The 23,233-nt window shown below is 46.0% G+C and overlaps 1 protein-coding gene across 2 annotated transcripts in view; it reads right to left on the reverse strand.

Annotated features, from left to right (window-relative positions):
- Positions 1-22,404, reverse strand: part of FKBP2 (FKBP prolyl isomerase 2) — a 45,388-nt gene extending 22,984 nt beyond the window's left edge. Inside the window, exons 1-3 of one of the 2 annotated variants that reach the window (XM_085625818.1) lie at positions 22,273-22,404; positions 17,199-17,376; positions 16,856-16,968 (exon numbers count right to left, since the gene is read on the reverse strand). In XM_085625818.1, coding sequence (XP_085481944.1) covers positions 16,856-16,968; positions 17,199-17,366 — 281 coding nt within the window. In that variant the 5' untranslated portion in view covers positions 17,367-17,376; positions 22,273-22,404. Of the gene's footprint in view, positions 1-16,855; positions 16,969-17,198; positions 17,377-17,648; positions 17,693-22,272 lie in introns of those variants that run through there. The other variant, XM_085625819.1, reaches the window with a different exon arrangement.
- Between the last annotated feature and the right edge of the window lie 829 nt (positions 22,405-23,233).

A 23,233-nucleotide genomic window follows, 5' to 3' on the forward strand; every position in this document is an offset into this window, starting at 1 on the left:
ACTGGATTGGAGATACCAGAGGAGGGGCTTCTCAATACCCGGCAGATGAATGACCATACAGGCTCTGCACAAAGGGAGATGGATTTCACCATCATGGATTTAGGCAGAGAGGGGCACTGTGAGACTGTGTGTATGTGGGCAGACAGAAGCTAATGCAAAAGCGGGTAGGAGTAGCCTGGGAACTCATACCCCAATGGTTAGGGAAAGTCCAGAAGTCACTCCCACCCACAAGCTTGCTCCAGGCATAACTGTGGAATCCAGTGGCACCCTCTTTAAAACACTTTCTGGACCTGCAGAAGATCAGAAAGAAGACTGGATGTGTTGTCCACCGACAAAAGAAGTGGACTCCAAGGGTCAAGAGGTTGATCTCCTGTTCAAGCTACAGGGATACAAGCTGCAAGAGGCCTATCCTGCAACTGCCCAGCTGATCAGTTACAACAGGACCTGCCCTGGGCCCTGCTGTTGGCTTCTGGTTGAGTGATTCCTGATACCCAAGCGCTTTTCCTGACTTCCCGGAACCGTTGGCTAAGTCTGGCTGGACTTGTACCACACCTGAGACTTGGAAACTTTTTCAAGGTCAAGACCTCCAGAGGACCGAGACAAACCTGGTAAGCCAATCAGACAGAGGTGCATTGCTGCTTGGCTGAAGATTCAGGTTTCTTCCATATGGAGATTACTCGCAGCAGCAAAGCAGATTCAGCAGAACTTCACCGAGAAGGTATCCTGAATCATGGAGCCCTCTACAGCTATAGCCTGCAGCCCTGCCCACTAAAGGATGCAGAGCTCAAAAAAAAAAAAAAAGACTTAATGCAAACGCAGATATCTTGACCAGGTGAAGGCGCCAAGATGTCTTTCACCTGCACTGAGTTTTCCCGCCAAAAACCAATGGTTTCACCAGAACAGCGCCCAATTGACAACTGTCCTCATGGAGGCTCTCAGCTACAGCCTGCTGCCTTCCCTTCTAAACATCTTGCATTGGCAAAACCTCAGACCGGATTGAACTTGGTGCCTGTATCTGACCCGGATTCCATCTTTGCTAGCCTCAAATTGCACCTAGGTTCTAATATACAGCAACCAATGGACCGCAGCTGGCGCTTAACGCTCACTGGAGCTAATTTAATTTTACAGCTTTTAAAATTCATCTCTCTGCATCCCCTTATTGGATTTGGTGTCATTTTATTTATTAAAATGTACTCTAGAGTTCTAATTTGGTATTTTTTTTTTCTTTCGTTTTTTTTTACTTTATTACTGTTTTGGTACTGAATAAAAGCATTACACATTGCCCTAAATTAAGCCCGTTTGCTCTGTGCTCTAGCTAACAGGAGTTTGAGTTCAGGTTAATTTATTGATTTTTAGGGTTCACCTTGACAAGGATTGTGAGTATTGCTCAAGGTGGCTAGTCACCCTACTTGACTGATTACCCAATTTCTCACAGCTACAATCTGCCATGAGTGTGGCAACACAGTGCTGGAGTACAGGGTAACATTCTGCTGCTCCCCTATCAAGTTTCCTTAACAATTCATTCACAAGGTACATAACGGACTCATTACCTTAATGAAACATGTTTATAATAAAAAAAAAAATCTTTGTCATTTGAAATAACCCCACAAACTTATATAGCAGGTTAACTACAGGGATACAAGTTGGGGAGGGGAGACAAAGGGTAGGGAGGAGTGGAGTGAATGAGGGAAAGGCATAGGTAGGTACTTCATGCACAATGAATGCTTTAGGAACCCACTACATGTTGCATATAGTCTGGCATTACATTTGATTTTCACACAGTTGGCATCTCTATAAAGTTCCTTTTCGGTAGGTATCATTCCCCCAGGTTTGTATTCTTATATCAAAATCTCTTGTTCCCTCTACCCCTCCCAACCATGCCAGAATTCCTCTGGTTTAGGTTTCCTAGTTACTATTCAGTGTTTCACAGGGGGTAGTGTTGTCTCTTAGTCTTAGAAATGACAAGAGTGGTTCCCATATCTCCCGGGCCGTGGCGTCTGTGACATAAGCTCCCAGTAGGCCGCTAATTGATTGTGGCAGTAGGCTGCATCCTGCAGCCAGTGTTCTACTCGTCGTGCGGTCCTTCCTCCCCAGTGTTTGGCCACCTGCCGCTTGTCAAGTAAGTGGAGCATGGCCAGCAGTCATCTGCATTATAGTGATTCCTCTTTAATGTATCCCAAAAGGCTGACTACTGGCGTCTGTACTGTAGGGTGCCCAGTGTTGGAGGGTATGAGGTATTGCCATCCAGTATTCTGCAACTCTGGGGCCTTCCCAGGCCAGTTGCAGAAAGGAGGCTTGCAGCATCGAGCCGCGCACACATCTGGACTCTTCTCTCAGTCCTTTACGGTTTTGGGTGTACGCTATATTCTATGTATGAACCTAAAATGTAAAAGACGCAACCTTTAGTTGGGAGAGGGGGCCTCAGTTTGTCCACAGCAGTATGCCCATTGTTCCACGGTTATAGAGGGGATAGTGTCCACCTTACACTGGTGGTATACAGCCGTGTAATCAATTTATGATGTGTACCATTAGTCAGTATGTGCTCCAAGGCGTCTAGAGTGGACAGGGGTTCCGGAAATGTATTGTGTAGGACTTTGCAGGTGGCTCTTAGCGGTTGATATAGGAAGACACCTGTGACTGACTGCCGGGTAGCGTCCAGTATCTAGGAGGGGGGAAGGGAGTGTCCCTCTGGGTAGAAGTCTGCGAATGTACGCAGCTTCCTCTGATGTGCCTTGGCTTTCGTATTTGAGTTTAGCAGGGCCGGTATCAGTGGGTTGTTAGTTATCTGGATGAAGGGAGGGAGTATATATTTGTGGGAGTCAAAGTCAGCATCTCAGGCCGTCCCGCGCCCATCTCACACAGTCAGCCATGGTGGCTGTCGTGAGAGTGTGTCTATATGGATGATTATAGTGCCGTTGACAGCGGGGTGAGGTGTGTCAGCTCTGCCTCCACTGCCACATGCGGTTCAAATCAATAGGGTATATCCAGAAATTGAAAAATTCAGCCTGAGCATATAATGTCATGTCCGAAGCGTTTAGTCTTCCCTGACAGAGGTAGGGTGGGAATTTCCCACGCTATCCTAGGCAGCTTTCCGTCCCATGCAAGTGTTATTAGTAATAATCTTAGTTGTCGTAAGAATTGGGAGGGTATGGGCAGTGGCAAATTAACAAATGGATATAGGACTTAGGGCAGAAACTCCATTTTGGCTATTGCTAACCTTCCCGAAAGGGAAAGAGGTAGGCGGTTCCATATTGGAAGTCTGTATTCCAGCCAGGCAATTGCTCTGCCGTAGTTTGCCGCCCTTAATTCCCTTTTGGTGTCGGCTGAACCATATTCCTTGGTATTTAACTGGTTCTGTCGCGCATGTTAGTGAGTACTACGATTCGAAGTGTGGGGTGTTGTCTGTGATGGGAAAAATAATGGATTTAGTCCATTAATTCTTGATTCCAGACATCTCTGTAAAGTGTATGACCTCCCATATAACCGCGTCTAGGTTAGTATAGGGTTCTCGGACATAAAGCACTAAGTTATCTACATAAATTGAGCCCAGTACTCTGCGGGATCAAAAATTAAGCCCTGTGTGTGGATGGTGCTGTCTTAGCCGGGTGCCAGTGGTTCCATCGCCATGGCGAACAAGACAGGGGATAGAGGACATACCTGACGGGTGCTACGTGTGATTGGAAACTGGGCTGATGTCTGTCAGTTGAGACGTAGTCGTGCGGTCGGGGCTGGATATAACAGACGAATAAAAAGGGGGCTGAAACTCAACCAAGAAGGAGACCGAAGAGAAAGGAACACTCCAGTTTTGGTGGCGTCCAAGAGGAAAGCGCCCGCCACCAATGTAGGTTCCACACTCTGCATAATCGCGAACAGTGTCTTGAGATTATGTGCGGATCGGTCTGGAACAAAATCAGATTGGTCCGGGTCGAATTCGGTTGAAGATAAATTTCGCCAGGATTTTGTTGTCTATATTAATCATTAATCCAGGGGAAAGCACCACTTGGTTGAATATTTGATCCCCTCCCTCCTCCTGCAATACCCCCAGTTTGAGTTATCAAGTGTGGGACTCATCCCGGCGTGCAAAGACGAGCCTCGCAAACACCCCAGCCTATTCTCCACTAGCCGGCTGAAACGGTAGGCTACGCCCCACAGGTGTCTCCAACGGCGACAGGGCAAGTATGCGGGGGCAATAGACACTGCATTGAAGTCCCCCTCTAGAGGTCCCCATTAACTGTAGCTCAGCTTTGAGCATGGGTTGTCATTTGTTGTTCCGCAGGATTTTGGGGTTCAAGCTAAGTCATTTTCGTCCAGGTTCCCGTGCTCCTGATTCCACAGGGAGTGTCTAGGTGATTTTACAGTCAGTCCTTTGGCAAATTTAAGTGCTTCTTTAGCGTCATTGAAATGGTGGTCCCTGCCCTCGTTCATGACTCAATTTGGCAAGATATGGGAGCGCATATTTTATAACAGCTTTTTGGAGAAGTCTCTTGGTTGGCAGGAATTCCCTGCGGGCAGTCTGGACCATGGTGGTAAAGTCCAGATAAAAAGATCTCATTCCCTTGATACTGCAGATTTCCGCGTTGTCTGGAGAGTCGCAGCGCTGTATCCCTATCTTTGAAATTTAGGATTAATGCAATGAAATTGCGGGATGGTGTGCCCGGTGGCGGTCTGTGGGCCAATGTCCGCTGGGCGTGTTCAATTATGAATACAGGGGCCAAGGCCTCACCAAACAAGTCTTGGATCATGTTCGTTACGTAGTTTGCCATTTTGTCTATGGCTGTGGACTCCGGGACCACGATAATTCTTAAGTTATTGCGCCTTGTGAGCGCTTTCAAATCCTCATTTTTAGGTCTCGCCTGAGCCAGCGCTTTAGCGCTGCTCTTTTCAGAGCTTTTGTAAAAGGGGGATTTGGAAGTGCAAACCAGTGCTTTCAGGCCGCCAACTACAGTGCATGTGCGCCGGGCGCGCGCACCATTTGGCAGCCTGCGTGATCATTTCGCGGCCGCTTTGATGTTCTCAGTGAGCCGCGCGGCCACTGAGAACATCAAAGCGGCCGCAAAATGATTACTTTCACTTTAGCGGCCGCACGGCCGCTTTGATGTTTGATAGCGATCTCCCAAGTTCTTGTCTTTAGTGCTTTTGTCTCCTCTAATTTCCGCCTTTCAGTTATTTGTATTTCCTCTCATGTATCATGTTGCCTCATTTCTTGTTGAGCATTGGTTCGTGTTTCCCTCTCTCCGTTGTCAGCCCAGCGCTTTAATTCCACTTCCCTCGTGGGAGTGACTCGCTCGCGGACACGTTTGGCTTTTACAGTCGGGATGATCTAAGATTTCCCATTTGTCCAATTTGACTCAACAGCGATGGGACGGGAATTGGCCGTACAGGTGTTCGACACAAATGTATGAGCTATGAAAATAAAACAAAATAGTTATCAAGGAGCCGTGGAGACAAGGCCATGAAGACACCAGTTGCAAGAGCTGCTGTAATAAATCAATATCGACAACAGTCTCCCTGATGCCGAAGGGCAGATGTCAGTGTGAACGGGGAGTGCTCGGAGCCCTTGAGTGCTGTGGTAAATGTGTGGCAGTGGGGGCTTTGCGGGGGGGGGGGTCATGTCATCTCTCAGTTCAGGCTGTACATCAGATACTGTATGCAGCTGGGCACTCGAGTCAATATTGATTCGCGCGCTATGTGTGTTCACAGAAAAGAATCCACAGCGACCCATGTGTCAGGACGCCACCAGGCCCGAGAATACGTTTTCTGTTCCAACCATAGTGGGGGTTTTTACAGGATCCAATATTCGCTTTAATAGCATTATGCCGAGATCTGAATATATTTGACTCCTGAGGTATGACCAAGAACAGCAGAAAAGGTTTCATTTCCTTGCTTCTGCCAATACGCATTTCTTGGTCTTGGAAGTACAGGACAGAAGCATTCAACGAGACTTGGGTTCTGTCCAGCTGCTCTGTGCTCGAATAGGCACGAGTGACGATTGAAACGTCGCTCTCATTTTCAAGAGAAAGCACAGCTTTAGCTTTCATTACAAGAACCGGGAAAGCAAATTAATAACAAGCATTTGCAATGCAATAGGTCTCGCATTTACGCGAGTTTGAGCTATTGACTTTGCAAATGACAATGCCTTTTATTTTTGTTTTCGTTTTTAAAACATAAATGAAAGGCATGTCATTTACAATACTAATAGCTTAAACTCGGGTAAATGCGACACCTATTGCATTGCAAATGCTTGTTAGCTCTTATTACTTCGGGTACTTTCTCCATCTTAAGCAGCTGCTGGTTTCCTTTTCTCTGGTCATCTTCTACATCAGATACTCTAGTCTCAAGTTGGTCCAGCCATCATCCCGCTTATCCACCCTTTCCTTCATTTTGTCTAAGCAACTGGCCATGAGATCTAGTTTGGCGTCTATGTTACAGAAACTGGACTTGACTTCCACCAAGATCTATCTAAATGTCTACATCCTGAGCATCTTCGTCTGGGGGGCAGCTTGACTGGTTGTGTGTTGTAGTGACCAGTATTTTTTGGGGGCTTTTAAAGGGGAGCCTGGCTTGCCTGGCATCAGGCTTCCCATGATGCAAAGTCACCGGCTGTCGCTTTCGCGGGCTGGTTACGCCGGAGTCTACTTTTCCTGAAAGAGGGCCAGTCTGCCTGTTTGGTTACCGAGGTGAAGGTTCAGGAGGGCCCCAGCAGCCGTCAGCGGCACAGGTTTATTAGCCTGGGCCTGAGGATGTAGCCCTTGGTGCGCTAATTTGTCCTCCGCTTTCGGCCGCCTGTCAATTCACCAAGGAGCGGGGGAGACCCCCCACTGGGTCTCCCCCACCACGTAAGTTATCGGTGTCTGATGCAGCCATATAGGCCAGCGAAGCAAGTTTGTTAAAAAGAGGGGATCTCCGGGGACAAAACTATACCACCCTGAGTGTGGCAATTTTTGGCCCCACTACAGTCGGCCGCCCAGCCGTGGCTTCCCGGCCCACTGCCAGATCCGCGGCCACTCCTTACCGTCGGGCCTCGAGATGGAGCCCTTCGGTGCGCAGATGTTTCCTCCGCTTTCGGATGCCAGTCAGTTCACCAAGGAGCAGGGGCCAACCACCTCGCTTTTGTTCCGGGTCTCCCCCGCTCCCGTCAAAGATGTTGCCGATGTCCGATGCGGCCATATAGGCCCGCTGAGCCAGTATGTGAAGAGAATCCTGGGGGACGCGCTCATCCCACCCCGGACTTGGTTGTGCACTGGTCTCCTTCTGCTTCTGGGCTTGCCAGAGACGGCCGACCAGCCGCAGCTCCCCGGGCCAGTTATTTTTAGGGCCTACTCACCTGTGTTGGCGAGCTGACAAATAACAGCTGTTCTGTTCCGACACAAAGTGAATGAGCACTAAAGATACCTTTAAATCTTTCCACATTTGCTCTGCATGCAAAGACAGGTCAAAAGTCAGTTTGCCTGCATACATTTGCTTTTCTTTCTCTGAATATGCAGTTAGAGGATTCTGTAAAGTGATTCTGTAAAGTGATCTGTACAAAGCGTGTGAAATGAAAGGCTGCAAGATGTTAGACTTTTCTTCTAACAACATTGAAACAACTAATAATTGAACTCTACTAACATTTCAAAATATATTTAAGCTGTTATGAAGGCACATTTTTGTATTTGTGTTGTGAAATTATTTTTTTATAGAATGAAAACAAATCAGAACACTTTCCTTAATGATGATGCAAATGATAAATAGATTTGATAAAACCAAATTTCTAAACTTTGTTTATACGCTATATAGTTTTATCAGTTAAACTGCATGTTAGTGGGAAAGTTTGTGGCTATGTGCTATCTGTATAACAGTACACTACCACATCATGCTTTAATAATATATGTAATAATTATTAAGAATAAAAGTGAAAACAGAAACTAAGGAATGTTCCTGCCCCCACGTCACTTCCTTTCCTTTCTGAGGACAAAGCACAGACTGACAATGCTATTAGGGAACTAAGAGGCAAGTCAGGGGTCATGTGTACCCTATATGTGGGCTAGAACTGGTGAACACTTGAGCAGCTAGAGAGGAGACAGAGTTGGCACTGCACAAATATGCACCTAGTCTGGAGATAATACTATGGGAGCGTGAGCGGCTCTGCAACATGGTTTAAAGTCAGGGGGAAAAGCTTGACGATTCAGCCTTCGTTGACCACGTCATGACCCTTTTTAGGCATGCTGTATTAGAGTATGCACTGAAAGCCCCGCCTACTCTCCGCTCATATTTGTCATTGTCCTTCGTAAATGCTGGCTTCTGATTTGTAAATAGGCTTGTTAGTACCTCCTTGGTATCGCCTTGTCTGCATTTGTTACCACCCATAACAACTGGACCTTTTACTTGGCTTGTTACACGGTCTGCATTATAAGTGGGTATGCACTATTTTGTTTATTGACACTGATGGGGACAGTGGCTGTTGCTTTTTGTATTTGCAGCGTGGTCACACAGGACAATGGCGGCTGCTTTTCTTATAATGATATGCCTCTCTAACTTGCATGCTGAGCGCGACGCCCGCTTCACAGACAGCTCGCTCTGCACTACACTAGGTATTGCTTTTGCAAAACTTTGAACTATTGGTTTTATAAATGACAATGCCTTTTAATATTACAGGGATGTGGAATTCCTATAGCCAGACGCCCAGGACACATTGTTTGGGGTCAAGGGCAACAAGTTTTCATGTGTATTTTGTCCAACCCCCTGCAGCATAAACTCACTGGCTGCCAGTTTGCAGTACCACATTATGGCTCAGGGAATGGCACTGTCTGCCATTAAGGTAATATTTTTGTCCATATGAAAATGCTGTTCAAACTTGTATTTATGGTTCATTAATTGAAAGCCTTTATTATTATGGTGAGCACTCTATAAGTAAATGATGCAAGTTCTGAAGGCATTACTGACAGTGGTTCCAGTATAAAAAGGTGTACACACGTTTTCAAAGTTTAGCAATATGAGACTATGTATATTGCTCCCAGAATGCTTTCTGATTTGATGCAAATATTTGCAGAAGCTTGAAAGCAAGATTGATGATTATTTGGTTTAAAAAAAAAAAAAAGTTCATTAAAGAAATGAAAAGCAGGAAAAAAACATTTCGCTAAACTACTGTAAAATTTCAGGTACCATTTCTTTGCTGCATCATTTACTAACATGTGTTGATGCTTGCTAGTATTTCCCAAAAATTGTGATAACGGAAAATCAGTGTAACCAGTTTCAATAATATTATGGGAAACAAAAATAAACAAGCATTGGCAAAACAAGTAGGTCTGAAATTGGTGGTCAGCTTATTAGTTTTGTCAATGTGTGAATTGTTTTGGCATTGTTTTTGTAAAACCTTATTGGTGTGGGAGCTGCTGGGCCCTCACCATTATAACAAACATTGACAAAAGCAAAAATTGTTTTTGGTCTCAAAACGCACACACTGCCACAGTAGTTACTGGCACTGAACAAAACTACTTTGTGTGCCAATAAAGAGCAGAATGCTGTCACTCACAGTGAAGCCAGCCGATACAGAGAGGGAGACAGAATTTTAATAAACGCAAAAGGTCATGGTCGACGCCAGACCAAATTAGGGGCCTAGTTATTAAAGAAAGTCTCAAAAGGGCACCCATGGTATATGTTCTTGCATTAAGTGCAGATATACAGCTTTTGTGAAATCCCAAGAATTTACATAAGTAGGACAAGAAATAGTATTCCTAGAAAATATTTGTGAACTGCATTTTAGCATGAGAAAATATGCATATGTAGATTTGCTCATGCGAAAATCTGAGTGTTTGCAAGTTCACTTTCCCTCCAACCACTTTTTTCCCAAACTCTGGAAACAGGTTTATGTCTGCCGTTGTCAGGAGTAAATTTACAACATTTCTCAGTATGGGAAAATATTAGAGAATTAGAGAAAACCCTTATAACATGCAGGTTAGTAGGTTTACAGGAATTCAAAAGGCATTCTAACCCTAGAACTATTGCTTACCACTACCTACAGCTCCAGTATGTAGATCCGCAGAAACGTGGCAACATAAGGGGATTGCAAGTATTCCAACACTACTATGGTATGAGCCGTGGCATAATCAGAGAGGCTATTTCAGGTCTTATATAATGAGATTACTGCCATAATTTGTCGCCGCACTACGTGGCACCAAAGGGACAAGTGGATTTTGTTACAGGACAAGTAGATTTATGAAGCAACCTGCCCTATGAAAAAGTAGATATTTTATTACATTCCACACCCCTGATATTATAAAAGGCATTGCCATTTACAATGCCAATAGCTCAAAAACTCGCAATTGAGAGACCTATTGCACTGTAAATGCTTGTTTTTTAAAGCCATGGCGCACAGCAGCCTATGCTACAATATGTTAAACAAGCATTTGCAATGCAATAGGTTTCGCATTTTAGAAACTTTGACCTATTTTTATTGTAAATGACAATGCCTTTTATTATTGCAGGATTTTAAACCATAAATAAAAGGCATTGTCATTTACAATGCCAATAGCTCAAAATCTCGCATTTGCGAGACCTATTCCATTGCAAATGCTTGTTCACATAGGCATTACAACAGTTGATACTGATGAGGTGATTCCAAAATATGGTAATCTGCTTAAAGCGCCTCGTATAATTAACAATTTAAAAACACACAGGTAACCTTTTTTCCCACAAAGTACTTGGCATACGTACATTGTGTTAAAGATTGCATACAACTAAGACAATGATGCCGGTGTGTATATTTACAGATATATACTGTCTCCCATAGAGAGCTTGGATCAGCATCCTTAAAAAAACAAAGCTAAAGTGGGGCCACATTTCTAGCAAACAGCCCACATCTTCCATACACAGACACGTTTCCCAAAAAAAAAAACAGGATGGTTCATATTTCTATGTGGTGCCTTTTGCTTGCATACACGCCGGTGTGATTGCACATTGAGTTTCTGTGCATGAACTATCATTTTTCCCTTATGCATTCCATGTGCACTTCCTTAAAGATCTCGCTACCCATCGTTTTCTATTTACATCAGAGCCACTCAATTCTTAATGCGGTTTGTTAATTTGCACTATCGAAAGGCAGGCTTTGTTTTAATTGGGAACTGAACGAGCACCTGCATAAAACTAAAACTGACACAAAAATGTCACAGCTCCCTCGTGACCACAATACTTTAAGGACGGGACGTAGCAACCAACTTTAACGTATTTTGACAGAATATTACATGTGCACAGTTTTCTGGAATGTGCATTAAATATTATATAAACGGCACCAAGCTGGCGCGTTTTTCTGCAGGGCAATGCTGGTAAAATGCTGCATAGATTACAGAGTGGAATTACATGTCTCCCAAAATGAAGAATAGTGAAACAGCCAAGTTTAATTTAGTTCTGTTAAGTCTCAATGGACAGCTGCTGTCTAGGATTTCAATTCTACGAGGCGTTGCAATGTTCCCATACAGCGAAGTGAGGTACTAGAGGAAATGGTCCTAAACGAGGCTTTTGGACGAGACTCCAGAATTTATTCTTCCTCCATTAGCTCAAGCAACTCCGTGTTCAGGCTTAACCTCCTTGAATGCCTGCTGAATAATAATACCTATGAGAACATCAAAGATGAGCCTCAGTTAGCACCTTTGGCACAAAATCAAAATTGCTTTGTAAGTTCCATGTTAAAGGATGTTCGTAGCGACTCAAGAAGCCACCAAGCACCAGTTACCAGCATGCGTGTGCATGTAGTCGGGTACTTCTTCGTGTCTACTGGGGGTGACTCATTTTAAATCACTTCTTATAATGTGCTAATCTTTTACTAGAGTGTGTACCGGCTCTGTGTGAGTCAGAGTGACATGAACTCGACTCAGCTGTACTTACACAGAGAGTGTTGAGGAATGACGGTACTGCTGCATTCTACAGGTACAATTGAATTATTCTGCGCTCAGTTACAGCAAATCCATTTTTGGATATTGGGCTATGAAAGTCCAGGAGACTACAGAAAACAGAAATTGTGTCTGCTTAAGTGAAATCAATAAACACCTTTGGAGATCAACAGTCTGCTTTAATAATAAATAATAACTGCTAAAAGCTATACGTTTTCTATAGCAGTTTAGGGAATGTCCAAAAACACATACGCCTGAAAACTGGATCTCCTGCAAAAAGGGGTAACTTGTGAACTGGCATTGTGAAAGAAGCCACCCACTCTTGATGTGAGGTTGAAAGGAGACTTCTGGCCTTGGCTAGTAAGTCGTCATCCATGTGCCACTGCAGCTGCGCCCTTGTACAGAGCCAAACTGCAAGGTCCCACCGCAAAACAATGACGAGGGGCCTTCAAATCTTCACCACCAAAAGAGTAACTGCCTAACAATACGCGTGCCATGATACCGCCCCAAAAAAAGCCTTACTTTTATTGGTTGTAGTGTTTGAGTTGCTGTCACGCCAGGGAGGGCCCTCTGCACCGCAGGGGTGTGCGTTATGCCGCTGTAGGAAGTGCACGGCTGCTGTCTACCAACCACTCCTTCCTGACACCTTAATCTGTCGGCATCTAGGAGCGAGTGAAGTACAAAGTGGAGGGGAAAGCCGTAGCACAGGCACTGAGGGGAGCCGAGCCACGGACAAGTAACAGGAAACACAAAGGGACCCGGCGCGTGACTTCAGTCTGCAGTGTTTACTAACAGAGCGTGGCAGAAGCAGGGACAAGCGAGAGCTACATTTCCGCTTCTGAAAGCAAGCCTCTCCCAGGGGAGCAAGCATGTCTTTAGGGTGCAGGCACTTCATATACTGTGCTTCTTTCATATCTGTTGTACTCTATGTTTGCACAGCAATGAGGATTCAGAGCTTATGGGGAGATGAAAATCAAAAGCAAAGGGCTATTTTAAATGATGATTTACTGCATGTAGCTCGAGCCTTCTGTTTCCTGTCGCCACTTTACATGCGCTCGCGGCACACAGAGTGCTGACACTCAAGGTACAGCAGAGAAGCAGCCAGCAAGAAACGCAGACTCTGCGGTGAAGGAGCTATAAAAGGAACAACCTTTTTAACCCGCTTTAAAAAAATAATGGTGCGCGCGCACCAGAGAGGAGCGGGGGCGAGGGAGCCTGTTGTCTGTGCCGTGCTGATGCGCGTAACAGACACCGGTGGGAAGTGAGCGGTTACAGTTAGAAAGAAGCTGGGACATTAACACACCTTTCACCAATGGCATGCCGCCTTTTTCACAAAGACGCACGCTAAAGCCAATAGCAGCTGACAAAAACAAAACCACACGCACGAGCGTGGTCAGCTTCCAGAACCCCCTTACAAGACGTCTCACACAGCGCGAGCAGTGGTGCGCACTGCAACGCTAGGCGCGAGACCTAAAAAGCATGGGGAGTAAGTTACACGAGAGGCGTGGGGGAGGAAGAACAACAGACCGCAGAAGGAGGGGAAGCAATACGAGTGAGGCACTGGCTAGGATAGTGGGATCAACAAAAGAAGGGGGGAAGCAACACGAAGGAGGTGCGGGGAAGGAGCAGACATAACGGAGAACAGGGGTATGGGGAAAGCAAAACGAGGGAAGGAAGGGTGCACAGATGGAGTAGTAAAACAAAGAAGGGTGGGTGGAAGGAGAAAGAAGCACCACTCGCAAGGTAAAGTTGGAGAGGTGTGGAAGAAATAGTACCCCAATCCCAGTTTGAACAGCGGACGGGCCCTAATTAAGTTGTATCAGTCTGTGATTGGTCCATGCTCCAAAGAAAGGAAAGGTAGTGACACGTGGCATGCGCTAGCCAATTAAGAGTCAGCAAAGAAGAATGACAATGAAGCCAACAAATTCTAAGCACTGGACAGGCTTTAAGCCCTTTATTGTAAACAATACTTCTCACAAGCAAAAGAGCAAGCAGTGCATGTGCTGTCACGGGCTCAACCTAAAATTTTCCTTTGTCGTGATAAAGACTGGAAAAGACACCGTTGAACAATCAAGTTGTACGGGGCAACTGACTTACACCTTTTGACACTGAAGGACAAGCCTTCTCGTCACTGCATGCAGCTGAAATATCAAAGAGTGAGCCTGTTCCTGTAACAAGATCTTTTTATAAATCCCTATGTCGCAACTAACTTCCTGTGTTTATATTAGACATGTGTAGGTGATAATGAAAGCTAAGAAGAAAAAAAAGCAAAAGTGTCTAGCTTATTGAATATTATGAAGCCAGATTTCAACTACTATGAGCCATTTTCTGATTTCGCGTTTTTTGACCAGATCACCATATTTGATTCTGCTTATCCTCCTGCCTTAAACTTTTAGAAACTGTTCTGAAAGGTGCCAGATGTCAGTGTTGGGTTGCATATACCTAAGCTCTAACAAAGAACTCTCTGGCTGTTATAGGAAAATGGATAACTGTGTAAAATTCATACAACTGCAAATTCACAAATGTCTGACAGAACTGCTCAGCTATTAGGTTTTTAAGACTCAGAGAGAATATCATTATCTTCTGTATCACTCCAGCAGTTGTCCTTGTGCTGTTCTCTACAGTACCATTTCCTTTTTCACAAGTGCATTTATGTTGCAGGTTTCAGGAGCTCCTAGGTCTTGCATTAAGTGCGTCCTAATTACAGATGGCAAAGGTGCTTGCCAAAATGTGACCAAAGCAAAATCCAGCTTTTTACCACATGCCTGCAGACGCAAATTTATTTAGCAGAGGCACCATAATCAACTCTGCTGGAAGACTACAGGAAAGGGGGGATTACGTGCCCAAACACCGACAACTACCTACGTTTGAGATGGCTGCGCTTCCCTGAACCGAAAAAACTGATTCCCAATATGTGGGCTACTCCCATTATTCAAATTGACTATGTTCTCTTGTGTAACTCCCTGCCTTCAGGACACTTGCCCTTTTTTTCCATGGCTTTTGTGATTGACCATATTCCCTATCATCCCTTCCTTGCCTCATTCCCTTGCAGAAACCTCAGTTACACTATCCAGCTACACTTGATGCTTAGCTTTTCAAGGCTTATTTTGCAGAGACTATCCATCCAGCTCCTTTTATAAGAATATAGTTGGATGATCCATAAGCCAGTCAGTTCATAAAAACCTTTTAATTTCAGGTCAACAGCTTCAGTTAGCACTCCACTTAGAAGGTACTTTAGAACGCATGTTTCCAGTTTTAGGAAGCCATTTCAAAGTGCACATAGTACTCCAGTTTATAGGTTCTTTACTTTATTTCCCATTTCATATTGTCTATTAGTCAGGCATCCTCTCTATACTACAGTGCCTTATGTTATACTGTAGCTTACTTATTGTCAATAATTAGTATTTTAGGAGACATAACTGGGTGATGCATGATTCCCTGGAACGTGCCCATTTCCTAATACCAGATGTGATGTACATGATATGTGAGGGGCAGTTCATTCTGCAAGGTCGCCTCCTGTCTCCTCCAAGCAGACACCCTGCATCTAAACAGGAAGTGCTTTCTCCAATAAACATAGTAGCTTTACACTCTAAAAAGATGTTCTTTTCTATTGAATCAAAGAAATGGACTTGCAATGGCCGTGTGGAGAGGGTGAGAATGGACAACTCCATTAAAACTAAAAAATTGAGAAATAATTAGGGATGAAGTATCATTTTAGCTGAAGCATTTAGATAACGATTAAAATGCTTGGAACCCTCATTTTGGCGAGTTTGACATGTGTATCTTTCAGAGCATTAATGGCTTTATTCCAGGATAACGTGACTAAGGAGGAGAATTAAATCATTAATATCACTCATACTTCTGCATCATCCTGGTGTTTTTAGCTTATTTCAACTTCCACTCTTCAACACCCCCAACCCCTCTGTGATTTTATGCTTATTATTTTTGCTTATACTATCATCAACATTTTATAGCATGTGGTTGCTCCTGGGAGAGGTGGTGGTGTGGGGGAGGGGGGGTGGAGTTATAAAATGCAGATCGTTACTGTGAGGCTTAAGATTACAAGCTCTGAACACACAGCGGTCTTTCAAGAGAACAAATGATTGTGTCACCCCATTTAATGAAGAGAGAACTATGTATAGCCTGGATGTTTAATGGTCGATAATATCGAAAGGTCACATATACATTACTGTAAATGAGGCAGCAGTGGAGAGATTTGCAACTTGTTTCCTAAATGCACAAGTCAATAATCTGCAGTGGCCATAGTATCTAGAAAATCTGTGTGAAAAGAACCCAGAATTCAAACTCTAGATAGCTGTGAAAAACAATGTGCTGACACGTGGCCTGTTCGGCCCATAACAATTTTGCTTGTTTGAGGTCTACTATTTTTGATGTTCCTCTTCAACTGCCCTACATTCCCCGCTCGACTCCTGGTCTACCCTCACCCCGCCTGTTCTACTATATGGAAGAATATTTATTGCAAAACATGGTCATATGTCAGGCCAGACCCTTTCTCAGCACTGTAGACACAGGAAAGGAGCTGCTGATTGATTGGAAAAGTGGAAAGTGATGGAAGAAGATTACAATGAAGGGTGTGGTGGACAATGACTGACAGGTGACAGATATAAACAGACCTGGCATAAGTTTTTGTAGGGCTTGGGACAAAAACTACCCACAGTGATATTTGCTTTTAAATCTATACAATAAATCTGTAGTAGAAAAGGTCCCTTAAGGAGAGTGGGCCACGGGAAAGAGTGAGGAAAAGCCAAGTGATGGCAGGGGCAGTGAAGACCGAAGGGAGTGGAGGGGGCTTAACTGCAATAGCTTCAGAAGACACCCAGAGGCACGAGAGGAGGGTCAGGGGAGCGCAGAAGAGAGACGCGGATACCATTTCTAAAACTTTGAAAGACTGACAGATGCCACACAGGGACATGCCTTAGCCCAGAAATCCACTAACCTGAGAACAATATGCCAGACAGCATCATCCTTACCCAAGAAGGCCCTGGTCCCAGCCTTTGATGACTTGACCAGTCCCCAGAGTGAAGGTGAATGGCTGGTTCCGTGTAATACTGCTGTCAAACTCGGTACCATCCTCAAGAGTTCCCTGTGGGGAGATAAATGTAAGTATGAGTTAAAGCAGTCAAATCAAACTGTGTAAGACTGTCGGACCTAAGAGTCTGTGAGACTTTAGAGAGAAAAAAAATGGTTAATCTGCATTTCGACCAAGAATTTCTGCACAGTGCAGGAAACAGGGCAAATAGGACGGGAGAAGTGGTGTCTAGAATAAGCCGAGGCAAAACAATTTGCTGCAAGCAACAGAGAGCACATACTTACAGTGTAGTGCATGTGAAGCACGTCCCCCTTACGGGACTTGATGAGACAGTTATCCACCCTCTTCTTCACCCCGATTTGCATCTTCTTCTTCTCCTGTGAGCTGGTGCCCACGGCGAGGGCAGCCCAGAAGACCAGGGATACAACGGCCACAGAGGAGCTCAGTTTCATGATGGACGGTCTTGAGGAAAAGACATAAAGACGGCATGCATGGGTCTCCAACTCTGGTCCGCATATTTGCCTCTTCCCTTCTCCTCCCAAAGTTTCAATCAACCCTCCCCCCGCAGAAATGGAAGTGCCATCGTTAACTTTAACATGTCTTTATACACACTTGCATCTACAGTTAAACAACGGTCTCCCCAAAGGCCATAGGCAAATCTAAAGCCAGCATCAATATGGATCCCCTCCCCTCTGTGTATGAGCTAAACCAGAGGTCCATTTCCTCATAGATACCTTGAGATGAAGAAAGACTGAGTTGACCTTGTGTGATGCAAACCAGTGGCTGTTGTAGTGCGACGACAGAAGACAGGAGAAGTAGCCCTTACTTGCGCAGTCCGCACCACTGGGTGCTTTCACACAGCGTGTCTAGCACCACACCAGGATTCACAGCAATGTTCTCACTTTACTAACAGTTTCTTAAAAAAAATAAAAAAAATACCCAGCTACAGGATTCCCCCCCATACAAAGGTCCCTGCCTCAGCAGCCATAGCCTCACACCCACCCCAAAACATGTTTTGAAAAACAAGCACCATCTGGGATGTTTCAGTGCAGTTGCATGTGCAAGTAGTCAGGCTGCTGGGTGATTCCAGAGTTATTGAACCAGCCTCCTACAAGGACACTGATCTTCCTAGCACCTATACTCTACATTGTGAGGTTGTAACAGTCTTGCACGCCCACATGAATCGATAATGTATTTTGGCTACTAGTGCACAGGGCCTGCCGGTGGTTTTCAATGTGGTTTAAATAATAAAAAATACACACATTACGGTTAGAAATCGTGCCCAGTTTATCTGGTCTCTCCCAATCCCACCCACCCCAGCACCCTCAAGTGAATGTGCTTCCTGCAGGGTAAACTGCAACCCATCTTTCCAGAAGCAAGCCCGATTTCATAAAGATAAGCGCTCTGCTCAGCTGCACCTTCTCCCTGCAGGCCTAAAATACATTCTCTACCCTATCCCCTGAGAAAAAAAAGTCAAGAACCTCCCTTCAAGCACAGGGAATCCTGTCCCCTGCGCCTATCCTTCAGAGGGGCCAGCCCCCCTAGAGAGTGCACACCCCCGTCCCTCTCACAACCAACAGCCAGAGCACACTGCCTTGCTCTACCTCTGCGCATCCACATGTCCCAGGTATGTACGGCATCTTTTTCCTTCTGTAAGTGGATGTCTCTGGCACCAGTGAGGCTTTTGTCTGAAATAACAGACGCCGGCAGCTCATCTCCCTTCTTGCTTAGATCCCAATCATGCCAAACTTTCTTAGAGTTCTTTTCTCTGGGTACCCAGACATCAGCCACCTGTTTGGACTGCTGCTTCCCTTTGGGATTGGCCCTGGTCTGGCTACATCCTGACACAGCTTTTGGCCACTTACGTCGCACCCAGATATCCTCTGTGTTTGGAGGGTCAACAGATGGATCCCTTAGGAGCCTGATTTGACCCTGCTCCCCTTCTCTTTCCAACCACACCACTTCTGTAGCGAGGAGCCTTCCACAACCAACCAGAGGCTCCAGGTTCTCAACAGAAGTGACTGTCCCCAGCTCTTGCAAGGTCCCCTCACAAGCTGACCCCGAAGGTGGACCAGGCTGGGACTCCATCTCAAGCGCCACATGAGTCATCTCTGGACAAACCCCCGAAGTCGTCACCACCTCTAGATCGGTCAAGTCACTGCACAAGCCTCCAGTGCAGCTACTTCTCTCTTCATTCTCTGCGCTGGAATCCCCATTGTCACAGTGTGTCTCAAAAGGCGAGTCTCCCAGGCCTTCTTCCCAACAGCTGGTCTTGCATTCTCCTGATACTGCATAGTCCAAGGTCAATATCTTCTCAGAGGTAGCTACCTTCAGTAACCCAATATCTGTCTCCTCAGTCATTCCTGCAACCTTACAACCTCGCAAGCCATTATGAAGTCCCCTGGACACCAAGTCACAGGAGTCACCGCCGCACCCTGTGAAACGGTACTCCTCTGCTGAAAGCCAGCAACCTACTTCTCCAGGACTAATCCCCTCTGCATCACTTGGACACCAACATTCACTGCTCTCATAATCATTTCTGAGGCACCAGCAGCCAGGGTCTATATAGAGCCCCTTTGGACAAGTCCACCACGAGTTATCATAACCGCTACTCGGGCACAACCACCAAGCATCTCCACTCTTGTCGCCCATGTCTTCATAATCCCAGCTTGTATCCAAATACTCTGCGTCCCTGTACATGCAGCTAGGAACTGTGAATTCTGCATTCCTGCATTCTTCTATCGAACATATGCACCGGGCATCTTTCCTGTACGGGCATTCTGGGGCTTCAGAATTGCTCTTCATCCCACTGAATGGTACACCGTGGCAGCCAGTCTCCATGCAGCCGAAACTCTTGCCACATGCCTCTCCAAAGGCAAATCCTGGGGCAGGGACAGAGTCATGCTCACGTTCTGGATACACAATCACATTTTCAACATATTCAAATGTGGAGTACTGGTACATCACAGTGCAAGCCTCACATTGTGGGCCTCGAAGCTCTGTCTGTGGTGACTCGCATTCACAAACCTTGGCAGCCACCTCTCGATAAACATCCCCTGACGTTTTGACACTAGAACTTTGGTACTCACCCAATACGTTCTTAGTACATGCAACATGGTACTCACCCCCTGGTCTACCACAAGAAGCAACTGAGAACCCAACCACTGAGCTCTTTCCGCAAGGGTCTTGATCACCCTCCCTAACTATATACAGACTTTCAGAGCCACAATCACTCGTGGTTAGGGTATCACCCCCAGTGCTCCTTCCACGATTCACTCTGTATTTATCCCTATTGCTTCCATCAAAAGAATCTTTGTATGCACTCCCTGGGCAGCTTAAAGAAACATATTCATCCCCTAGAGCCAGGCTGCAAAAACCTTCACGTTGACTCTCCAGATTACTGCCACAAGCATCCCTGTGCTCGATGCCTGGGTCCCTCTCGCTAACATCGTCAAACCTCTCGCCACAAGCACCCCGGCATTCGTGTCTCGGAAACGTGCATAAATCAGATTCATGCTGGCAGTCTCGGTCTTTCATAGTCGCCTTTTTGTGAAGACACCCTATACCCCCCAAACACGTACGCTCTTTAACTGGACTGCAGTTGGGCATATCTCCAGAATTATACCAAATACAAACGTCAACTCCGTCGCACTCAGCACTGTGCAAACGTGCATTCCTGGCATTAGACCCAGGGCTCTCGACGCCCACATCACATTCAAGTCTTCTAACACTCCCGTCGCCTTCATCAAAACCCGGACCGCCAACTCTTTCAGTATCACAGCCTGATCCCCAGCAAACATTTTCTCGACACTGATGCCCAGATGTAGTAACATCTGCAGCTCTATTATCACATCCCGGGTAACTGACGTCTAAATCTTCACATTGATGATCGAAACGGACAGCTCTCGAGTCAAAACCGAAGTCTTTAAGAAATGCATCTTTAACGTGAGGCCCAAACTTACACCCGAGAACCCCGACATCCACATCTTCTAACTCGCACCCAGAATACCTAACAGCCCAACTTCCAACATCTTGCCCATCTTTACACTCGAAAACATGCCTGTTGGCACTCACAAGGCCAGAGTCACTGTGGCAGCTCATGACATTCACATCTCCACGCTCACAAGAACACACAGCATCCTTGGCTATACCATCTCCAAAGTCAAATCCAGTGCCCCCAACATGCATATGGCGATACTTATATACTGGATTCCTGTACAGCGTGGTTTGGACCCTACAGTCTGCTGCACCCAACCTCCCTCCTAGCTGAGAGACCGACAAAGTACAGTCACCTTTGTTAGTCGATGACTGTTCCCCATTTGCATCTGCTCTAAGACATCTTCTTGAAAAAAAATCCGGGGAATCACCAGGAAATACCAGTTGACAATCTGCCTCGACGTCCCTACCTGGGCGTCCTTCAGTGGAGCCCTCCTCACATTGCTCCTCCAGGGGACACCTATTCGCCTCTCCCACCTGACCTCCAGATTTGTCCACTATAGGGCCACACGATAACATCTCTCGCTGAGGTCTTATCTTCCCCTTCTTGTGACCTCGGGGACGTCTCTCTGCAGGGTTATTCAACTCTTTCTCTACACTGCACCTGGTTTGCTTCGCTCTGTGGCTCCTGGTCTTTTTGCCTTTGGAGCCACGGAAGTGAAACCGCACAGGATCTTGTGCCTCGGATGCCGTCTGAGCGTTATACCTCAAATATTCAGGGTGACAGCAATCTAAACTGAGGTCCTGATGATACTGTGATTCAGGGTGGCGTTCTTGTTTCATCTGTGAACTCATGGGACCTGTTAAATTCTCTATATGTTGTTTTTCAGTGGTCCTCTCTCCCAAGTGACACAAAGTTTGCCCAATATGGTGTTCTCCGGGACCGCAACCCTCCTCGCCACGCTCCCTTTCTGCGTCCCTCTGGCCTAAGGTGCCCTCGACGTGGTCCCTTCCTCTATCACTCGGTCCCATGAGTCCTCCATCATGATCACTAGTAGGGATCTTCCGATGCCCCCCTTCTCCATCTTCACTTCCCCTCGAATACATATCCCCATCTTTCGCGCACTCGAGTCTCCGCTTTCCAAATAAACCCTCTCCATTGCCTTCTTCTCCAAGTCCTATCTCCCCCTGTGGCCCAAATCTGTCATCTTCACTTCCGGGTATCCTCGCCCCTGTGGGCTCCTCTATTTGATTTCTCCTTCTACTACCCCTCTCCACCTGCGATACTTCTTTCTGATCCCCACTCCCACATACCCTGCCCCTGCGGGGCCCCTCTTTATGCCTCCTTCCGTGTAACCAGAATTTCCCCCTGCCCCCCGAGCGCTCCTCCATCGCCTGCCACTGCCTCCGCTCTCTTCTCACCTCAGCCTCACCGCACGCCGGCTACAGTACACACCGTCCCTACGACAGGCTCCGCCTTCCGCTTCCGCCTATGTCATTTGCAGAGCAACGAAATTCAGCCAATCACTGTAGCCATCAGCATCTCGAGCACGCCTTTTTTCTGACATCCTGCACTCTCATTTGATAAAAGACAGCTCCGCCAAAGACAAAAGGCGCAGGGTTAGTCACGTGGTGCACCAAGCTGAAGGCCAGCTCAGGACATAGACACGTCACGTGACGTCTAGTCCCGGCGCGCGGCTCGGCACACTCGCGTAAGTCGAGGCTGGCACATTCACTATTGGCTGCTGAATCCCCCGATAGGAACGCCCATCGGCGCTGCATAAAAAGGGGGGTCAGGGAGGGGGAGTTCCAAGGTGAGGGTGAACAACGGCCAGGGATTAGCTGTCCCATTATCCTGGGAACATAAAGTGTTCTGCGAAAATATACAACATTAACTACAAATTCACACATGGGCTTCAAGGCATGTAAATCATTAAGACGAGAAGCGACATCCCCCCCCCCCGATAACAGAGTGGTAGTAGTCGTCTAGCCCGGAAAAACTTGAAGAGAAAAAGAGGTAGCAGCCATATTTCTTTTGGGCATGAAAGAAACAAAAGCCCTACATAGTGACTGGTTTTAGTCAAAATAAAACAATGCGCGGAGGTGCCTGAAACTACGTTTACTACACCACTGTCCCCAAGCTAGTAACAGACTAAATGTAGATGTACATTTACGTGTAGCCTTTTGTGAATACAGGGCTGCCAAGTTTCCCCACTACTTATGTGTGACTTTTGTTTGTTATTCGCTATGATGTGACATTTTCCAGTCTCAGCTGTGTCAACTTAAGAGACACTGTATTTCAAACCTAGTGAAGGCCTCACGCAGTGGCATTTCACCCATTAGTGGCTGGATTTTCCTGTAGTAGAGGACATTATCCTAGTGT

This window comes from Triturus cristatus, chromosome 9, assembly GCF_964204655.1.
Source record: "Triturus cristatus chromosome 9, aTriCri1.1, whole genome shotgun sequence".
Taxonomy (NCBI): domain Eukaryota; kingdom Metazoa; phylum Chordata; class Amphibia; order Caudata; family Salamandridae; genus Triturus; species Triturus cristatus.